At 41.6% G+C, this 22,529-nt stretch overlaps 2 protein-coding genes across 3 annotated transcripts in view; one reads left to right on the forward strand and one right to left on the reverse strand.

Moving 5' to 3' along the window:
• Nucleotides 1–280: 280 nt before the first annotated feature.
• Nucleotides 281–22,529, reverse strand: part of ABHD18 (abhydrolase domain containing 18) — a 46,128-nt gene continuing 23,879 nt past the window's right edge. For both annotated transcript variants that reach the window (XM_054028994.1, XM_054028993.1), the window contains exons 8-13: nt 19,739–19,877; nt 17,368–17,457; nt 12,846–12,947; nt 9,983–10,361; nt 3,339–3,501; nt 281–1,021 (exon numbers count right to left, since the gene is read on the reverse strand). In XM_054028994.1, the coding sequence (XP_053884969.1) occupies nt 970–1,021; nt 3,339–3,501; nt 9,983–10,361; nt 12,846–12,947; nt 17,368–17,457; nt 19,739–19,877 (925 nt within the window). In that variant the 3' untranslated portion in view covers nt 281–969. The remainder of the gene's footprint in view (nt 1,022–3,338; nt 3,502–9,982; nt 10,362–12,845; nt 12,948–17,367; nt 17,458–19,738; nt 19,878–22,529) is intronic.
• LOC128837680 (SRRM2 protein homolog rsr-2-like) lies at nt 3,508–7,905 on the forward strand. The gene is made up of 2 exons (XM_054028995.1): nt 3,508–6,390; nt 7,344–7,905. The coding sequence occupies exons 1-2, from the start codon at nt 6,000–6,002 to the stop codon at nt 7,826–7,828; spliced, it is 876 nt and encodes a 291-aa protein (XP_053884970.1). The 5' UTR covers nt 3,508–5,999; the 3' UTR covers nt 7,829–7,905.

Genomic DNA, 22,529 nt, shown 5'->3' on the forward strand with positions numbered 1-22,529 from the left:
TAAATGCGTGTAAGATGCGACAGACCTGTATTATATTCTGCATTAAGATTACTCCCAAGAAGCTATTTTCAGTTACAGCAATTCTATTATAAAATGCTGATGGGACCAGACTTGTACATTGTTCAATTATACAATATGTAAAAATCAATTACTGGGTGCTCTGTTTTCAGTTACTCTTTTTTCAGCTGTGAACATCTATACAGTTACTGTGATCCTTTTTTATTTAAAACAAAAAACAAAAAAAACACGACTTCCATAATAGAGAAAGCTTTCAAACATGTCAATAAAATATGCCTTTATTTACTTTTTTCCTAGATAACACTTTTTTGAGAGAGACTTTTCTATTCCCATTGCTGTCCATCTTCTCTTATTTATTCCTGCAGTTTTAAATCACGACAATGAATTTGGGACAATCGCAAACAATGGCAATGAAACACATGAAGTTGGGCTTGCAGGAGGAGTTCCTTTTAAAAAACATCTTTAGGAACAGCACAGGAAAAAGCGGGCAAAACAGTGTGGGCGGGGAAAAAATTGGTAACTGGAAAAAATAGCAATGCATTAAATATAGAAGTGTTAAAATTCTAAAGGATAGATTTGAACAGTTCTATTGGCATTCTATTGGTCTTTTTACAGCGGATATGCAAACTTCAGAACAGAATGTCATATGTGAAGTGATAAAATAGTAGATGATATGAAGTACATAGAATCCCTCATACATTAACAAATGTTACCAAAATTTTCATGGTTCAGATTAATGCAGATATGTCTTAGATGGGCATTTGGTTGAACTGAAACTACTATTATTAATGCTTTGCCAATATTGATAATTGCTGGGTATGACATTCAGTGTTGGTGTCCATCCATTCAGTATTGGTGTAATTGGCTGGCTTTCCAAAGCACGCCAATATGCAATTCCAGACATGGAAAGCTCACACAAGACCACATTGAGCAAATTAATAATGAAGACCATTAAACAGCATATTTTTGGAGAAAGCGCTCAAATGCATCATAAATGGCTTGCCTAAAAGAGAGAATATGGAGAGAAAGAATTACAGGCTACTAGTATAATTTGGGAAGGGGTAGATGCAGGCTGCTTCTCCCCTCCCCCCCTTTGTAAAAATAGGGCCTTAGAAGTGCTTGGTACACCTGAGGAGGGTGAGAGCTCTTAATTTCCCTGATCCACCACCATTTTGCCCGTCCAACCCCAAGCTCTAATCTGCACCAGTTGCCAAATGTCCCAATGACCCCCTACAACAACTGGGAATCTGCCTGGCATAGGGAGCCAAACCAGACCCCACATGGCAGGAGAATGTGGTGTGGTAGCTTCTATGACAGCTAAAGGATCCACACACACAGGACAAGATTTTTCCAAAAACTGGATTTAGGGCTTCTTTGCACCAGTACAAAGCAGTTGAAATGAGGCACAGGTTTAGAGCCATAAATCTTCTTATTTTTGGAAGGTTAACATTTACTTGTTATGGGGCTGAATGACTCCAGGGGGATTAAAAATGGCATAATGCACATTTCAAGGATACTGGTTCAAACGCAGCAAAGGGCAGTAAGTGTCAGAATCCTCACCAAGAGCTGTTCAGTTATCTATGTGAAATAAACAAGTGGTCTAAAACCAGCATGCACAGGGTTCCACATTGCCATTTATGTTAATAGATTTACTAATCTGACTAGCCAAGGATTAAATATGTAAATAGGCTTAACTCAAAAGTTTAAGTCAGGCAAAAATAACATTTTAAATAACGAGAGTTCCCAAGACTTCCCAAATGTGAGGAATTTCACTTAGCTAGAAATACAAGATATTTGTGTAAAATCTGAATTCCTCAAAAGCAAAGGAGTTGGTAAACAAATATTAATGAGGCCCTACATTGCAATTGCTTGAAGTATGGGAACTGGAATGTCTCAAAGAGAAATCAGGGAAGTGGTCCACAAGTCTGAGACAAAACACTAAGAGAGATATGGTGGGTGAGATAATATCTTTTATTGGACCAACTTCTGTTGATGAAAGAGAAGCTTTTGAGCTCTTTTTCATGTCTGTGTAAGCTTGAAAGCTTGTCTCTTTCACCAACAGAAGTTGATCCAATGTCTTTCTACTATCCTGGGACCAACATGGCTACAACACTGTAAACAAACAACATGACTTATTTAACACATTAATAAATCACACATTGAACAAAAGGAAGCCAGAGAAAGGAGGAAACATTTTTCACAAGAGGGCTGCCCACAAATATCCAATCAACCTTACCCCAAACTTAGAAAGATTTCATTGACAATGTAAGCACTGCAAAAAGGAGAGGGAGGCAGCAACAATGAAGACTCTAATACTGAGCAAAATACCTTTAAATACATATGCAGAATGCCAGTCATTCTAAACAATTATATATGTACTGCGAGTACAGAGTCTAATGCTCTCCAGTGTCGCATTTCAGAAATTATTTAGACTGATGGGAACAACTCTCCAGCCCATCTGATCTCATGTGATTAAACCAAAGATGATATTAGGAGAGGATTGTGTCCACATGGCCATGCTTTTAAAAAAAAAAAAAAAAAAAAAAAAAAAAAAGTGTTCTTCAGCTCTAATTTGGTACTAGGAATTCTTTTTCCCCTCACATCACTTCCCCTGTCTCTTTGGCCTCCAATCCAGCAAAACATTTATGTGAGCAGTTGATGCTTAAAGTTAAGCACATGCTTTGTTGGATCAGGGCCTTTTGTACTCAACTCTCTCTCAAGAAATTCTGATCACACAAAGATCTCTTTTCTGTATTTTCTATTTATTGCGACATCTTTCAAAAACTATGCTAATTTTACACAGATATTGACCCTGAACCTTGGTATGTTGATCTTTTCCTTTTTTGTTTGGACTCCTTCAAATGGGCTATCCAATCCTCATTAATCCCTGCATCTCCAGGGAATTTAGTACATCAGGAGTGTTATATTATTGTAACTTATTAAGATTTAAGAATTGTATTTATATAAATAACATTTCAGAAGGTTGAGATGCAATGTCAAGTCTGGAGTTATAGCAACATATTACTTATCTGACAGGTAAGCTAATATCTTAAAATTTGCACTTCACCTATTTTTCATTCTAACAAAGACAACACTTGCAAAAATAAACGTAGGGCAATTGTTGCCTGCTGAACATATACTGGCTATGAAATAAATTATAATGTTCAATGAATGAGTGGACTGAATGAAAAGTAATACAAGTTGTTTTTTAAAAAAGAAGAATGACATGCCAATGTAGAAAACTAATTCCCTCAAAAATGTGGTATTAGGGAAAGATCACAACCATATTTTTGCTTCCCTGTTTATACATTACTTCTCACCTGAAGAGTCCTTGTTTGAAGAGGTAGGCACTGACATGACCTCCACCCAGATACCTGATTTCACATCCTGGCCATATATCTTGAAGGCTGCGCACTCCAGTTCGTGGAACATACGCATCCTCCTTGGCTTGAACAACTATGATTAGACTTGGGTCAACTGGAACTGAGCAGAAAAAAAGAAAAAGCTGAATTTTTCCAGTAAATGCTCACTTTTTCTGATTAAACTGTTTTCTACTCCCAAATCAGTATTCCTCAGTAACTTATGAAGCTCCTGGAATGTGGCTAGTAGGAAAAGCCCACATGAGTTGGGGGGCATCTCTTGTTTTCATTGGCAAGTCTCCCTAATGATCAGGTTACACTTTGAGCTCTCTGCATGGAAAATGACGAGAAACTCTTTAAATGAAAGCTTAGGTCTCCAGCCATCCTTGGCTGGAGTGTATTAAGCTCAATGGAGCATATATTCCATAGTGTAGTTGCAAAATAAAAGATATATTACATAACTATATTTTGATCCTTGGTACTAGATCTCTGCTGGGAGAGTCAGTGAACAAAATTTTATTTCTCCTTGACCTTCTGTGTTTGTTACAAGATGGTAAAAAAGTTAGAAGATTTTTTGAACTCTCATAAACCTCTCTTTTTGGGGTACTGCAAGTCAGGAATTCATTATCCAGGTAACATCAAGTTTTGCAAACAGCTTCATTTCAGACAGACATAGCCCACCAATATGAGTTCAATATCACACGGGGGCGGGGGAGGGATAGAGGTAGAGTGGGTCTTTGCTTTGAGATGAGAGGTGAGCACAAAAATAAATTTTATAATGTAATTCTGCAGTAATTTTAATTATGGATAACTTCCATAGGTTCAGTGCTAATCAGGGGTGCTGGAACAATTTGTATGTTGGGGGTGCTGAGAGCCACTGAACCAAACTGTAAACCCTATATATAATGAAAACCATTTCAAGACAGGGGGTGCGGCAGCACCCCCATAACACCTAGTTCCAGCACCTATGGTGCTCATTATGGGGTAATCTGATGACAAACTGAGGGGATGAGACAATATTCAGCACAGCCATCTCTTGACCTCTAAAGAGGACCTGTGGTTTTGTAACACTGGTAAACAGTGATATGCTAAACATATTTCAAAATGAACTTCTAGAAAAATCCAGGCATCCCTTTAAATATGTAATAAATCACATACCATGGGTATGCATGCTTGCATAGAGAAGTAGAGGATTAGAAAATATGTTTTCCCACTTAAAAAAGAGCCCCAGCAATACCTGAAGATGAGCTCATGTTACAGGCACTTGCTAGATGTAATCACACTTTGTGTAATATACCAATATACTTCTTAAGAGAAAAACAAAACAAACACAAGTTGAAACCGGACTTAGAGACTTGGTGGAGCTCCTGAAGCATCCCTCTATGCATATTTCTAGATCCGGGGTGGGAAAACTACTGGATCTGGCCCACAGGATTGCCGGAGGGGTGGGGGGGCAGAGGGCTCTGCATGCTGCCCTCACCTGCAGGCACCACCCTCTGCAGCTCCCATTGGCTGGGAACGGGGAACCGCGGCCAATGGGGGCTTCGGGGGAGGTACCCACAGATGAGGGCAGCGCATGGAGCCCTCTGCTCCCTTCCCTCAGGGGCCACAGAGACATAGTGCCGGCCGCTTCCGGGAGCATCCCGGGGCCAGGGCAGGCAGGTAGGGAGCCTGCCCTGGCCCCGGTGCGCGCTGCTGCCGCCCTGGAGCTGCTCCAGGTAAGTGGTGCTGGGTCGGAGTCCACACCCTGAATGCCTCCTGCACCCCAACTCCCTGCCGCATTCCACATCCCTCCTGCACCCCAACACCCTGCCCTGAGCCCCCGCCACATCCTGCACCCCAACATCCTGCTGAGCCCCCTCCCACACCCGAACACCCTTCCCTGAGCTCCTCGTAAACCCCCGCCCCCTCCCACACCCCACACTCACTCCCGCACCTGAACCCTACATTCATGACCCTGCATGCAATTTCCCCACCCAGATGTGGCCCTCAGGCCAAGAAGTTTGCCCACCCCCTGCTCTAGATTGACATAGCTTAGCAAGTGGTTTTGAACCACCAGGGTATTTGTCAAAAAGGAGGTTCCTCTGAAACTAGGGCCTGGTCTACACTACGACTTTAATTCGGATTTATCAGCTTTAATTCGAATTTACCCTGTAACCGTCCACACAACGACGCTATTTATTTCGATGTAAAGGGCCCTTTAAATCGATTTCTGTACTCCACCCCGACGAGCGGAGTAGCGCCAAAATCGATTTTAACATTTCGAATTAGGGATAGTGTGGCCGCAATTCGATGGTATTGGCCTCCAGGAGCTATCCCACAGTGCATCATTGTGACCGCTCTGGACAGCAATCTAAACTTGGATGCACTGGCCAGGTAGACAGGAAAAGCCCCGCGAACATTTGAATTTCATTTCCTGTTTGCCCAGCGTGGAGAGCACAGGTGACCACAGATAGCTCATCAGCACAGGTAACCATGCAGGCTGATAATTGAAAAAGAGCACCAGCATGGACCGTGAGGGAGGTACTGGATCTGATCGCTGTATGGGGAGAGGATTCAGTGCTTGCAGAACTTCGTTCTAAAAGACGAAATGCCAAAACTTTTGAAAAAATCTCCAAGGGCATGATGGAGAGAGGCCACAATAGGGACTCTGAGCAGTGCCGCGTGAAAGTCAAGGAGCTCAGACAAGCGTATCAAAAAACTAAGGAGGCAAACGGTCGCTCCGGGTCAGAGCCGCGGACATGCCGCTTCTACGCCGAGCTGCATGCAATTCTAGGGGGGGCTGCCACCACTACCCCACCTGTGATCGTGGATTCTGGGTCGGGGATAGTCTCATCAGCGACGCCTGAGGATTCTGCCGATGGGGGAGAGGAGGAGGAGGAGGATGAGGATGAGCTTGCAGAGAGCACACAGCACTCCGTTCTCCCCAACAGCCAGGATCTTTTTCTCACCCTGACTGAAGTACCCTCCCAAGCCAGTACCCAAGACTCTGACCCCATGGAAGGGACCTCAGGTGAGTTTACCTTTTAAAATATATAACTTGTTGTAAAAGCAAACGGTTTTTAATGATTACTTTGCCCTGAGGACTTGGGATGCATTCGCGGTCAGTTCAGCTACTGGAAAAGTCTGTTAACGTGTCTGGGGATGGAGCGGAAATCCTCCAGGGACATCTCCATGAAGCTCTCCTGGAGGTACTCCGAAAGCCTTGCCAGAAGGTTTCTGGGCAGTGCATCCTTATTCCCTCCTCCATGGTAGGACACTTGACCACGCCATGCTTGCAGCAAGTAATCTGGTATCATTGCCTGACAAAGCCTGGCAGCGTATGGTCCCGGTGTTTGCTGGCATTCAAGCAACATCCGTTCTTTATCTTGTTGTGTAATCCTCAGGAGAGTGATATCACTCCTGGTAACCTGGTTGAAATACGGGAACTTAATTAAGGGGACAGAGGTGGCCGTTCCTACTGGGCTGTTTGCCTGTGGCGGAAAATAAATCCTTCCCTGCAGTTAGCCAAGTGCAGATGGGAAATTGGCCCTGAGTTTTTTGCGTTTGGCTAGCAGGGATCTTCCCTCTTACCAGCCACGCGGTGGGGGGGGGGTACAGCGATCATCCCAGAGAATTCATGGCGAGAGGGGGGGTGGTTAGTTTGTTTTCTGCTGCTGCTGCTGCATGTTAACAGAAAAACCGCAGCACTCTACAGGCTATGCTTGGTATGTGGGAAAGGAGGGCGCAGAAGCTGTAAGACAATGGCTTACCATGGCCGCATGCAAGCCGAATTCTGTTACCCAGACCTGTGATCTCTAGCAGCAAAGCCACAGGCACTCAGCATTAAGAGGCAAAATGCGACCTTGCACAGAAATCACATGTGCTATGTAATGTGAATAGTGTTGGTCACCGTGAAAGAGTATAAGCATTGTTCTGCAAAATGTATCTTTTTAAACAATTCTCTCTTTTTTCCCCTCCCTACAGCAGCTGCAAATTCCTCAAGCCTCCCTCCTCCATCCCGAAGGTTATCACAGATAAGGCGTCGTAAGAAGAGAATGCGAGACGAGATGTTTTCTGAAATTATGGAATCCAGCCGCAGTGACAGAGCTCATCTGAATGAGTGGAAGGAAACAGTTTCAAAGTATAGGAAAGAAGCCAGTGAACGTGAGGACAGGAGGGACCAACGTGAGGACAGGAGGGACCAACGTGAGGACAGGAGGGACGCTCGAGATGAGAGGTGGCGGCAGGAAGACCAGAGGAGGCAGGATGCAACGCTGGGGCTGCTGCGTGAGCAAACAGACATGCTCCGGCGTCTGGTGGAGCTTCAGGAACGGCTGCTGGAAAACAGACTGCCGCTTCAGCTCCTGTTCCCCCGTCCCCCCTCCCCATGTTCCGTATCCTCCTCACCCAGACGTGTAAGAACACGGGGGGGGGGAGGCTCCGTACACCTTCCCATTCCACCCCAGTAGACAGCCCAAGCAAAAGGCTGTCATTTTTTTAACCTTTTCTTTGTGGCTTTTTCCTTCCCAGCAATCCTCCTCCCAAATACCACCCGGGTTCCCTCCCTCTTTTTCTAATCTATTAATAAAGAATAAATGATTTTTAAATGATAGTGACTTTATTTGGTTTGAAAGAAAGCTGGGGGAAGGGGGAGGGTGGGTTCCTTACAGAAAATGAGTCAATAAAGGGGGCGGGTTTTCATGAAGGAGAAACAAACAGATATTTCACACTGTAGCCTGGCCAGTCATGAAACTGTTTTTTAAAGCTTCTCTGATGCACAGCGCTTCCTGGTGTGCTCTTCTAATCGCCCTGGTATCTGGCTGCACGTAATCAGCAGCCAGGAGATTTGCCTCAGCCTCCCACCCCGCCATAAAGGTCTCCCCCTTACTTTCACAGAGATTGTGGAGCACACAGCAAGCAGAAATAACAATGGGGAGATTTCTTTGGCTGAGGTCAGAGCGAGTCAATAATGATCGCCAGCGACCTTTTAAACGGCCAAATGCACATTCTACCACCATTCTGCACTTGCTTAGCCTGTAGTTAAACAGCTCCTGACTCCTGTCCAGGCTGCCTGTGTACGGCTTCATGAGCCATGGCATTAAGGGGTAGGCGGGGTCCCCAAGAATAACTATTGGCATTTCAACATCCCCAACGGTTATTTTCTGGTCCGGAAAGTAAGTCCCTTGCTGCAGCCCTTTAAACAGAGTAGTGTTCCTGAAAACGCGAGCGTCATGAACCCTTCCCGCCCAGCCCGCGTTGATGTTAGTGAAACGTCCCTTGTGATCCACAAGTGCTTGCAGCACCATTGAAAAGTACCCCTTGCGGTTTATGTACTCGGTGGCTTGGTGCTCCGGTGCCAAGATAGGGATATGGGTTCCGTCTATCGCCCCACCACAGTTAGGGAATCCCATTGCAGCAAAACCATCCACTATAGCCTGCACATTTCCCAGAGTCACTAACTTTCGTAGCAGCACCTGAGTGATTGCTTTGGCTACTTGCATCACAGCAGCCCCCACCGTAGATTTGCCCACTCCAAATTGATTCCCGACTGACCGGTAGCTGTCTGGCGTTGTAAGCTTCCACAGGGTTATCACCACGCGCTTCTCAACTGTGAGGGCTGCTCTCATCTTGGTATTCTGGCGTTTCAGGGCAGGGGACAGCAAGTCACAAAGTTCCATGAAAGTGCCCTTACGCATGCGAAAGTTCCGCAGCCACTGGGAATCATCCCAGACCTGCAACACTATGCGGTCCCACCAGTCTGTGCTTGTTTCCCTTGCCCAGAATCGGCGTTCCATGGATAGAATCTGCCCCATTAACAACATGATCTCCAAAGCACCAGGGCCCATGGTTTCACAGAATTCTGTATCCGTGTCCATGTCCATGTCCTCATCATGCTTGTCGCTGCGTTGCCGCCGCCGCTGCCTCTTCGCCTCGTTTTTCTGGTCCTGGCTGAGCATAAACTCCACGAGAACGCGCGAGGTGTTTACAATGTTCATGACTGCTGTCTTGAGCTCAGCGGGCTCCATGCTTGCCGTGGTATGGAGTCTGCAGTGTTCACTCACCCAGGAAAAAAGGAGCGAAAATGGTTGTCTGCCGTCCGTTGCTTTCATGCAGGGAGGGAGGAGGGAGGGAGGAGGTGAGGCTGTACCCAGAACCACCTGCGACAATGTTTTTTGTCCCATCAGGCACTGGGATCTTAACCCACAATCCCAATGGACGCGGGAGACTGCGGGAACTATGGGATAGCTATGGGATAGCTACCCACAGTGCAACGGTGCAGAAATCGACGCTAGCCCCGGTACTTGGACGCACACCACCGAATTAATGTGCTTAGTGTGGCCGCATACATTTCGACTTTATACAACCTGTTTTTTAAATCCGAATTATATAAATTCGGATTAATCCCTTAGTGTAGACATACCCTAGATGATCCATGTCAGATATAAATCTGATATACATATTTTTAAAAGTTTTAGTCCATTCTATAAAGACAACCATGACACACTTTCTAATTCAATATACAAGCTTTTTGAGAAAACTGTATGAATACAAAATTACTGCACAGATAATAAAAGGTTATTCTAGACAATTATCCCAATCCCCACATTAAAATAAACAAGTACCTGAGAAATTAGCTACATGGGTACATTCATCCATAACTCCTTTCATGAACCTTAGTGATTCTCTCTGTAAAGTGTCCCTTTTCCTTTCTTCACTTATCAGGTGCTCCTGCAGACTGGTGAAGTTCTTATTGCTACTGCTGCTGGTTGAAAATGTTTGATTTATACACTGCATTTTAGGAGCATCTTGCAGTAAGAGTCTTTCTGATGAGGCACTTAGAGTACTTTTGCTAGTGCTAAGGCAGTGAATGGCTTCTGTAGACAGAATTTTGCTTGTGGTATCCAGATTCAACATTCTGGAAGTCAGAGCTAGGTTGTTCAGACTGTCCACACTGTTGGGGGAATTTTTAACGAAGTCTTGTCCCATCTTGAAAGAGTCTGTCTAAACAGAAATACAGGCCTTTTATTAAGGGTTTTTCACATTTTTTGGTCAACCTGATTAAAAAACAGTGAGTGAATTCAGTGCTCATGACAGAGAGAGCACAAGCTCTGGCATGAGCCAGACACAGTGCTAGGTTCACAGGAAAAGTCCAAACTTTGGCATACAGCTTAGTCAATGATCTAAATCCTGACCCATATCACCACCTTATATCCTAGTTTGGGGCCTGTCCTAAGCAGACAATCATGTAGCAGTAAGTACTCAATTATGGTGGTGGTTCCTATGATGCAGATTTCTGTCCATTAGGAAATGGAACTAAAACACAGAGTATCATGTCAGAGGCAAATTACTGTTGGTTATTACTGAACTGATCTAGCATCAAACAAGTAATTAAAAAAAGGAGTACCCTTATTCTGTTAAGAATCCTATGAACCATTCAATCCCATCACAAATGGTGTTAACTGTCTTTTGACGAGTAAAGCAAGTATATATTGGGAAACATTATACATGAGGAAACTACCTGAAAATTTCTATGTAACCTCTCTAATTTTTTCCAATTTTGTTTCTTCTATTAAGCTTTCCCTCATATTTCTGACCATTACGATGTTGCAGATATTACTAGAGCAGAGCTATATCTGGACATCTGATTTAGAATTCTGTATTATGCTTCCACGTTCATGTTATTTCTGTATAAAAACATTGTACTTCAGTTTCTGGGAAAAGAGCTCAAGTGGTCAGCTTTTCAGAAATGCTCTTCTACACAATAGCATTGAATTTGCTAGGGAGGAAAAATTAATACCAATAGCTATTTATTCAAAGACTAGAAGAAAGTCAGGTACCAGTAGACAACTTATTGACCATAACTGTTGAGGTTGGGGAGAGAGCAGACATCCAAATTTACTTTGGGAAAAGGCTATAGTCAGAACTTGAAAAATCCATTTGCCTGTGGATACTAGGAAGATATCCTCAAATCTGAGTTCAGTGTACATTGATAGTTTGTCAACAAATAGACAACTGACAGTTCCCCTGCTCCTGTCAATACCTTAGCACTGCTGGGGTGCTGCCAGAAGAACAAGCAGATGTCAAAGCAAGGCACCAAAGTAGAAGACAAAGTTGCAACAAGCAAAGGGCACCCAACAATTTCTTGCTGGGATCTAGTGAAGAGCTGAAGTGATCGCCATTGAACGGTCTCCTATGCACAGCGCCGTTGTTAACAATGGGTCAAGAAAGAACTAAAACATTCACAGGGCAGCAATTTGGTAAAGGGTGATGAGACAACTGTAAAAGTTTCTGGGTTATATTTTTACCCCATTGCCATCACAGTACAAACCCTGCAGAACCAAAGGATTTCTAATCAGAACCAGATCTGAAAAACCTGCACAGATGGTATCTTTAGAGAATAACGTTAGATTACTAAAACAATTAAAAGAATCCAGGCCAATACTACAAAATTGAAATTGCAGCACATTAAAAATCAGGCCATAACAGTGTTCGTATAGGAAGAATTTTAACCCACTACACCGTCACAAGATATTTTCTTCTTAGGGTAAACAATTATTTCATAATAAATAATATACTCACAGCTGGTCATGTCTTTTTTCATTGCTGAAGTATGTATAAATATTTCAACAAAAGAATGAGCAAGGTAATTGATTCAACAGTAAGTCACTTCTTTATTTGGCACTTTGGGCTGGTCTACACTGGGGGGCGGGATCAATCTAAGATATGCAACTTCAGCTACGCTATTCGCATAGCTGAAGTCAAAGCATCTTAGTTTGACTTACCTGGCCGTCCTCACGGCAGCAAGTCAACCGCCGTTGTTCCCCCATCGACTCCGCTTACTCTTCCTGCCAAGGTGGAGTACGGGCGTCGATTCGAGGATCGATTTATCGTGTCTAGATGAGATTCGCTAAATCGATCCTCGATAGATCGATTACTACCTGCTGATCCGGCGGGTAGTGTAGACATGGCCTTCAATACACTATACCAAGCTATCTGGCTAGTTTTCTGACATTTGGGAATTTGGTTTTCAATGCTTTGATTCCCCATCCCTACAAAAACTAACATTTCAAAGAACATTCTGAAAGTTCTTAATTTTTTTAAATCTAGCACTCAAGAATTTTTTTTTTTGTTAGACATGGAGATATGATAAATTAATAGATGTGCTTTTTATGTACCTTGATTTTGAAAACTAGAGTAAACTGGTGTCTGTCATAGCTGGTCATGAACAGTAATCTAAACAGAGTTCAACACTTATAAAAATTCATTACATGAAAATAGGAGGTATTAATCTTTGCTTATTTAAAGGGTACTTCTGCATCAAATATTTGTTAAACTAAATCAAAAATGTAAGAAACCATTAATGTTAACATGTTGTATAATGAATGTCTGCTCAAAGTATCTAGACATGACATTATGTATTCGATCAGATTTTGTATGTAAACTATATTTTACATAAAGCTAATAGCAAAAACAAACTGTACTTACTCCACAATATTCAAGCATTTGAATGATTTCTTCTTCATAAACAGTTTGTGTATAGTACTGTTTCTCTAGCTCTCTCCAGTTCACTGCTTTGCTCAACACACCCTGAAATTACAGTGCAAATAAGAATTCCCAGAATAAAAAAAAATCCAAAGAATGTATTCTGAAGCGATCATCGAAGTCCAAGGCAGTAGAACTAAGGAAAGATGCAGAAAATAGCTAAATCTGTATATGTTAAAGTTAAGATTCCCAAACTTTATTCTGGCCAGTGTTGACTTAGAAGCTGTAATGAATTCCATAGGAAACATCAGACAAGAATATCCATAACCATATTTCTTGTCTGAAAACTTTACTGCATTTTTCATTACAAAAACATACCTCCCCTGAAGCTCCATCTCACCTGTACATTAATCAGACCACTCTACAATAAGCAGATGTGTAAAAAAGTATTGAAGTCCTTGCCATAGAGCGCTTACAATCAAAAGAGGCATGGGTGTAATACAGAACTCAGTGGTGTATGGCTACTATACCAGTAAGAATCATATTTACCCAACAGTAACTGCGATTCTTTGAGATGTGTTGTCTATATATTTTCAATTGTTGCTGCGCAAGTGTCCGATGCATTCAAGTTCAGATTATTTTGGCCAGCAGAATCTATTGGGACTGTGACTGCACCCTCAAAATATCCTTGTACTTCCAACCTAAGGGTATAAATGGTAGTAGCGTGTCCCCAACCATCTCTCAATTCCTTCACCACTACAGAAACCAGGTGTTACAGAATTCCATAATAGTGGAGGAGGGAAGGATGTGTAACCCTCAAAAGGTGAGTCTCTTACAGCACAACTTAATGCATATGGAAATAAAATGATAAAGCCCCAGCACTGATAGTAATTTATGAAGAGAGGGACAGAGGTCAGACTAATAACCTAAGTGATATCCTAAACGGTTTAGACCTATCAAGTTGGAAGGAAAGTACCCTAAGTATGTCTAAGATTTGAAGTTTAGCTTCCCCTTTGTTGGAATGTGGCTTTGGAAAAAAGACTGGCAGAGGTATTACTTTGATAAGATGGAAGTCAGACACTATGTTAAGCAAGAACTTTGGATGAGACCCTTTGCTTGTTCATATAAACATTGCTGTGGTATTGTGCATCATGATCTGAATAAACTCTTAAGAATTTGGTGGAATACTGTGCACACTCGATAAATAGCCCTTAGCAGTAAGGGTACATTTGCACAGTAGCTAGGAGGTGGGATTCCCAACTCAAGTAGACATGCACGCACTAGCTAGCGCCTAAAAATAGTAGTGTGACTGCAGTGGCACAGGTGGTGGCTTCAGCTAGCCACCTGAGTATGTATCCAAGAGGCTGGCTTGAATTGTAGTTGGGTGATTATTTTTAGGAGCAGAGCTAGTGCAGATGTCTACCCAAGATGGGAATTACATATCCCAGCTGCTGTGTAGATGTACCCACAAGCCTATTGTTTGAAGACTGTCTAAGTGGGCTCTCCACCCAATAAGCATCTATCAAAGTTTCTGATGGCAATGGTGGAGAGAAGGGCACTCCCTTACAAACTTCTAGAAGGTCCTTCCACCAAATTAATGACAAGACTTCTGGGAAGACCTGTACCCTCACGTATAGGTGATATCTTTTGGGTTGATATACAGACTTTAGCCACTCTTCCATACACCAAATGTGAAGTCAGGCATGCTGAGTTATGTGTAAGCAGGATGCCATGTGTCCTAGAAGTTTCTGAGGCGAAATTTCACAGATAATGAACTTGTAGGTGGCTGACAAGATCCGCTATGGATTGCAATCTTTCTGGGGCAGATGGGCCATTGCTGTAGTGGAGTCCAGAACTGCCCCTATAATTTCTATCCTTAAAATAGGAACTAGCACTGATTTCTCTTCAATTACCTTGAGCCCTAGAGAGGTGAAAAGTTGTAGAATATGCAGCAGAGATGACTGAAAAAACAAAATTTTAGTTCTATGAAAATCTGAATTTTCAGAAATATTTTTCATCCCAAAATGGAATGAAAAACAAAAGTGCAAATTATCAAAAACTGAAATCCTGCAATATTGTGTTTCAGAAGCAATAGAATGTAGTATTTCCCAAAGCGTGCTCCCCTTGATCCCCAGTTGCCAACCTGGTAGGCAGCCACAGAGCCAAAGACCCTGGAAGATCTAAAGAGCCCATGACCAAAACTAAAAAGATTGTCAGTTTCACAGGTGCACACCACTGAATAGCAGCCATGAATCTGACCAGACTCTTATTAACTTGACAACAAAAGTCTAGTAAATTTCACGACCACTATTCAGTGATGGGCAGATCAGTCTGACAAAAATTGTCAAATCCAGTCCAAAGTCCAGTTTCCAAGGTTCCCAATTTCCTGGCAGCCATCACTGCTGGTAATCTTGGGAGCTCAGGGCCATTGGCAGCCATCTTGGAGGGAAGAAGGGGAGCTAGGAAGCCCTGGAAGTGCTGGCCCTGCCTGGAGTCCCTGAGGAGGTCATTAAAATTGAAACTTTTGCTGGAATGGTTCAATTGACAAGTCTGCAAATTCCAAAGAAAAATGTTTCATCAGAATTTTCCTGACCACCTCTTGTCTGCTGTGTAATTGGTCACCTATTGTGGAACGTTCACATTAATGAGCCAAACATCTAAGTATGGGTAAATCTGGACTCCTGGTCTTCTCAGGTAAACTGCCACTACTTCTGCACATTTTATAAATACCCATGGTATTGTCAACAGATCAAATGGCAGGATTCTACATTGCTAGTGGGAATAGTCCACCTGGAACCTTCAATATTTCCTGTAGGCAGGATGGACTGCTTTATGAAAATAAGTGTCTGAGTTCAAGAGCTGAATGCCAGCCCTGTGAATCTATGGTTGGAATTGCTGAGGCCAGAGTTACCAACCTGAACTTCAGCCTGCACGTAAAGGTGTTCAGCTGCCTCAGAAATCCAGAATAGAGGGCCTGTCTGCTCCCTTTTTCTTGGGAATTAACCCCCCTTGCCCATATATTTTTGAGGCACATCTTCCACTGCTCTAAGAAGTTCAGTCACTTCTGAATCTTGAAAGTAGCATACTCATGAGCAGGGTCCCTGAGAAAGTGCTGGGGAAATTGGATAGAGAGGGTTTGGGATTGGATGGAGTATCTCATCTCTACAGTTTTTAGGGCCCAGAGATCTGTGGAGATGGTGTATCAGGCCCCACAAAAATAAAATTAATATTTCCCAAAAGGAGGGGGGTGGGGGGAGGGAAGGGGTGGAAAAAGGATCCAGTATAAGTTACACTTATCTCCTGACCAAGAAGTCATATTTGCTGCCTTGATGAAGACAGAACCTGGTGAGAAAAATGTAGTAGAGGTAGAAGATTCTCTCCTTTGGGAGTGCTGGCATTTTGAGGGAAGTTCAGACTGTCTATACTGTGCATAATAGGACTGACTTTGACAGGATTAAGGCCTAAATTGCTTTCTTTTTGATGCAAGAGCACAAACTCCTAGAGATCTCATCATCGCTCAAGAGTCCTTTTGAGAATGAAAAGGCTCATTAGTCTTTGCATTGAAGCATTTGCACCTTTCAAACTGTGCAGCCTCTACTGTTACACGCATCCCCTTTAGGGCTTCGAGACAACTGAAGCCAAAAGGATCTTATCAGGACAAAGAGGCCATGGAACTGGATGCCATGTACGCAGCATCGACCAGTCACTTGAAGAGATGTGTGCTACAAGTTGTTCCTCTACAACCACAGATTTCCAGGCCTCTGTTCTTCTGTGGAATTTTGTCAGCAAATTTGAAGATTGATTCCCAGTTCAAGTAATCATATTTTGCCACTAAGGCCTGATAACTAGAGATTCTCATTTGCCAACTTGATGAATAATTTTTGCAACCAAAAAAATAAAAATTTCTAGCATTCTTTGTCTCAGGATGTAGATTTCTGTTGACCACAGTGTCTGGTTTTCTCATCAGGCACTGCTATCACCAACAACCCATGTACAGGATGCATATAAAATAGTTCAAAGCCTGATGAAAGCACCTGGTAGCAGCAATCTGCTCTCTGTCAGAGCTAGGGAAGTTGGTGGTCTGCCAAAGCACCCTGTTGGACTCCAATGGTCTCTTCATTTATGGGCACTGCAAGAGTTCCAGGCATGAAGGTGTGTAAGATGTCCAAGGAACTTGTGAGACTTCTCCTGACAACTTCCACTGGAATTTCCAGTGGATCTGCCGCCCTGCACAGCAAACACTGGAAAGTTTTGAAATCCTGGGGGTCTGAGGTAGACATTGGAGATACCACAGCTTCACTATTTCTTGCATGAGACAAAAGGCAGCTTCTAGAATTAGGCTCTATCCAGAAGCATCATTATGGGGGAGATTTTGAAGGCTCAGAGGACAGTTGGACATCCAACTCCCATTTGTGCCTTTGAAAAAAATCTCTCCCTTAATGTTAATTTGCCCAACTCAAACCTTCAAGATTTCACATCTGTTCATATTCTAGAATATTAACAAAACTAAAAATAATTTAGTTACCGTGGTAAAGACACCAGAAGCTGTGGACCAGGAAAGACAAGGAACCAATGGCAATGGTTTAGGCCAGTTTGTCACTGCTAGTGAAGCCATCTGTTAAATAAAAAAAAACTTCAATATCAAATGCTCTACTGCATATTTTAATAAGACATTTCAACAAAATTTCTCTTTAGTCATTTTTAGAATTCTCATCTTTAAAGTATTTCTTCACACAGTAACAGCTTGTCTCGTGTAGTATCAGTGCTAAGCATCTTTGCAGTTATATACTTCTCCTCCACAAAATCCAGAAAGACTGATGAAATCTATTCTCTCCAATAGTCTCCTTGATACGTTAGCTTTGAAATTGGTTCACAGAGAAAGTAGCAGTATTTCTGCTTTAGGAACAAGAGTTTTCTTTTAATAGAACACTCATCCTGATGCAAAATGAATCAGGATTCTTCCATGAGAACTTCATTTATCATTTCAACATGTCCCTCTCCTCAAGGCCTCTCAACAACCTTATAAACATATTTCAAAACAAACAAATTGAAGGTGAGTCACAAATAGGACTATCAAAAATTCTGCAGCTTTTGAAATACATTTAGGGAATTTGCAAGCCACAAACAGTAAGGTTAAGACGAGAATTGAGCATGTAAATGGACTTCTATTTTCATCTCCCTTAGAGTCCAGATAATTCCCTCTCACCTCAGAATTATCAGAGTGCACTATGTGGTAAGTTCTATTCATCACTAAATGCTGGAGCATAGATGCAGCACACAGGAGGATCAGAAAAATGCTTCCCCACACCAGTTGCACGGTTTTGCAAAGCTGTAGTTTAATAGAATACTCTTGGGCATACTGCAAAACCATGAGGATAGCAGAAAAAAGTACTTATCCACCCCACACATTTTTAATACGGAGAACTATTACATGCTTCTTCATTAATAAAAGAAGCAACATAGTAAAGTGGTCAGGGCCATAGTCTGGGAGTCCAGAGAGTATGGATTCCATCCCTGTCCTCGGTTTCCCCAACCTTTAAAATAGAGATAACGCTGCTTACCTTCCTTTTTAAAGCACTTTCTAAGGATGAAGAACACTACATAAAAACGTATTGCGCTGTGATGGTGCCTGGGAGCCTTCAACGTGAACCAGGGCCCCACTGTACCAGGTGCTATACAGACACAGAATAAAAATATGGTCCCTACCCCAAAGAGTTTACAATCTCAGAGAGACAAGGTAAGTGAGGTAATATCTTTTACTGGACCAACTTCTATTGGTGAGAGAGTCGAGCTTACACAGAGCTGTTCTTCAGGTATGGGAAAACTTAGGCCTGGACTACACTACACAATTAGATCAATGTAAGCTGCCTTGCGTCAACCTAGCTAGGGAAGTGTTTTCATGTAAATTTGGCTCCCACCGATGTAAGTGCCTCTCTATGCTGATTTAGTAACACCACCTCCCTGAGTGGCATACAGTCACAGCCAATGTGATTAGATCGAGGCAATGTCAGTTTAGACACTCCATTGCTTACGTAGACTGTTACTGGCCTCCAGGAGCCATCCCACAATGCCCCACATTGACAATACAATCAATACAAACGCTCCTGGTGAGGATGTGCACCGCCATCTCAAGGAGACAAGTGCTCATATAGAAGTGATTTAATAACTGTGGTGGCTTTATGCTGACCTAAGTTAGATCAACATAATTTTGTAGTGTAGACATGGTCTTGCACAGAGTGTCACAGCTAAACACAAGATGGAACAGATTGTTTAGCATAAGTAGTTAACACATATTTCAAAGGACCATTCAAGGTGAAGTGGCCCATTAACGTCCCTCCAGTCATAGGGAGGAAAGGGGAGAGGGAGAAAGCAGCTGGGGAATTGTTAGTGGGTTATAGATTTTTGTAATAAGCTATAAATCCAGTAATTGTATTCAGTCCATGATTTTTAGTATCTAGCAGAATTACGAATTTAAGTTCCCAGGCTCATTCTTTTGAAAGGTTTGTAGAGGTTTCCTTTGAGGATGAGGACTGTTCACCCACAGGGTCTGAGCCCTACAGTCTGTCAAAATTTAAATAGCTAAATTAACAGATTAAGCAACATGACAATAAAAGTTATTGAGAATTACACTGCTACAACCTGAACATTCATCTGTAAGAGTTTTATGGTATATATACAGTGAGAATACATCTGCATATTCTCAATAATGGCATGTCATGCCTAAATATCAAGTTATGTTGCTCGTTATTCTAAACTTGTTCATGTTAAAATAATCAGCCTATGAGCACTGTAAACTGTTAGGTTTCCCTAGTTATTAACATACATATATAATGCTAAGAAATAAAAAAAAAAAAAAAAGATAAAACAAATTTCTAACAGTAAATATAAAGGCTTACATGTCCTCCCATGGATATTCCAGTCATCCCTAGAGGTCCATAGCCCTCTCTCTCTAGCCAGTGCAAAAGCGCTGCTGATTCTAAAACAAGAGCTCCTCCCATTACAAACAGGTCCGAGACATTTTTTAAACTTGATCTTCTTTCCTCACCAGAAAAGAAAAAAAGAAATATTTTATTTTCCAATATCAGATGTGCAGAGTCTTCATTTCATCAGTCTACTTTTACTCTTAAACGGAGCCTGGTCATACTCCCAATTAAGCCAATGACTGAATTTCTATTGAATTCAATAAGAGAAGGAGTGAGTCCAAAGTCTTCAGTATCTTTCTGCATTCAAGGCCCACAGGACGTGTGTTTGTTTCTTCTTCTTCTAATTTTTTTGTGATCCAGGCTTAAATGAGGACTAGAAATAAGCATCTTCTAAATTACTAGTGTAGAATTAGGGAACACCATATCTTCAAATAACTAAGGTACTGCAAGCACTGGAAACTCATGTGCAGTAATCTTCTGTGCTATGAAGTAACAACGATCCTTTTTATTTTAAGGAAAACAAAGCTAAGTGATACAGTGCTAGGTATACAAGATGTCATTGGCAGAGACAACCTCTTTTCCTTATTTACCTGTTTTACATCACTGAAATATTGCATACAACATGTGAAGAGCAATCAGAAAGTCAGCTTTGGGAGCAATCAGTGCCACTGTAAGACTGAAATTATAAAGTGGGAAGTTTGTCACTGCACTGAGAAATCTGTGTAGTGTCTCCTACAATGCATTAAACAAATTTAAAGAAAACAAAAAAGAAAAATTGAAAGCTATTCAGTTTGAACTCTCACAGTGACCAAAAGTCTAGTGGTTGTTTGCATATTGGGGCTCAACGGTGCAATTACTCCATGTGCTGAACACTTTTAAGTGAATGGAGTATGGCTTACAGAACAACTACAGCACTGTACTTGGACAAAACAGTTTATTGTAAATATTATCATGTTTTTGACATCATGTCTCTAAGTTACACAAGGCTATAGCCCTCTTGTGCCAAAATATCACTATACTTGGGATACATTTTGAGGCAGGAGTACAGCCTATTAGAACTGTTCTGTAAGCCATGGGAGAAGCAAGGATATCAATGGCTGTTGTAGACCAATATTTTTAGGATATTTTAAACACTCCTCCTATTGCTTAGTGCTTTGTTATTAAAGGTACTTCAGTTCTCTACTATGACTGTCATGCTAATTTAATGATTTACAAGTACATTCCTTAGAGTGCTACTACTGCTTTGAAGCCTTCTATTGAAATGTGCAAATTGGAGTTTGGGACAACAGAGCATTTGCCCATTATCTGCAAGATGGAAGTATTATTCTATCAAGTTGGACAGCTGTGACTAGTGCATAGAATTTGCATAGTGGAGAAAAGATTTTTATACTTCTTTGTTTTTCTGAGGTAAATAGTATGCCAGTAGCAGAAAACCCACTATATTCCAGCATTGTACCTACCTGGTGTGTCTTACTGAGATTTTAAAAATGCCAAATGTTATCATCAAAACAATGATATCTTTAAAATCAAAACAAAACGTATCTGTCAAAGAGAACACTTTCCCAAAAAATCCTTTATTGGGATTTTTTTAAATTAAGATTTACTAAATTATTCAGACCAATAAACTAATTATAATGCAGCAACGATTACTTTGGAAGGTACTCAAGGCTATTTTTTGTACTGCTTTTAACTTTCACTTCTCTCAAAGGAAGCAGAGAATCCTGTGGCACTTTTAAGACTAACAGATGTATTGGAGCATAAGCTTTCGTGGGTGAATGCCCACTTCGTCGGATGCATGCAATACATCTGTTAGTCTTAAACGTGCCACAGGACTCTCTGTTGCTTTTTACAGATCCAGACTAAGACGGCTACCCCTCTGATACTTCTCTCAAAGGGTAAATTCTTAATTAGCTTTTAAATTAGAAGAAAATTAAATGTTTAACTTGTGGCAGATGTTAATGAAGTACTGAAAGCAACAAGCTCTAAGAATTGTAGTTTAAAAACAGATTAGTTTCCTCTTCTTTTTGGAGATAGCTAAGCAAGCAGAATTAAACCAGTCTTTTTAAACCAGTCACCTCCATTTAATCTTTTTATAACTATTCATCTGCAAGGAACATCTGGCAAACTAACACCTTTATTTTGCCTCAGATACAGGATCTATTGTCCTATTTATATTCTAGCACTTGCAAATACAAAGTCCAACCTTTTGTTTTGTTTTATAAATTAGTCCCCAAGATTAGGCTTTTAAGTCCATATTTAGGCAACTGAATAAGTGACTTGATTTTCAAAGATGCTGGGTATGCTGCAACTCCCACTAGCATGAGCTTCAGGGTAACCAGCATCTTTGAAAATCAAGTCACTTATTCAGTTGCCTAACTTTAGACACTTAAATGTTGCCCAAAAACTATTTCTTCAAAGATACTCAATATTGCACAAAAAAATATGTTGTTGTAGATTGTGGACAAGTGCAACGTACGAACTGGTAAAATGCATTGTTTCTTGGTTGCACCCTTGCTGATGTGGTTTTTTTTAAAAAGTCCATCTACTTTGGGTGGAAACTGCGAACCTAGGCATTTAAGCATCAAAATCCACATAAAGCAGTCAAGCAAAGTGTCTACAACTTCACATAAACAAGCTATAGCTGAGCCAAGTTTGCTGCTATTTATAACATATTATCAAGGTTTCTATGTTTTAAGTTTCTGGTCTTCTTAACAAACCCAGTGTCTTGAAGACAGAAAATAGCCGTGAGAAGTAATCTTAATAC

The sequence above is a fragment of the Malaclemys terrapin genome, chromosome 5 (assembly GCF_027887155.1).
Source record: "Malaclemys terrapin pileata isolate rMalTer1 chromosome 5, rMalTer1.hap1, whole genome shotgun sequence".
Lineage (NCBI taxonomy): Eukaryota > Metazoa > Chordata > Testudines > Emydidae > Malaclemys > Malaclemys terrapin.

Excerpts from the sequence above, each read along its gene's own strand:
- LOC128837680 (XM_054028995.1), top strand. The coding sequence starts at position 6,000 with ATGATGGAGAGAGGCCACAATAGGGACTCTGAGCAGTGCCGCGTGAAA. Across the intron at positions 6,391-7,343 it reads CCCCATGGAAGGGACCTCAG|CAGCTGCAAATTCCTCAAGC; the intron begins GTGAGTTTACCT and ends CCCTCCCTACAG.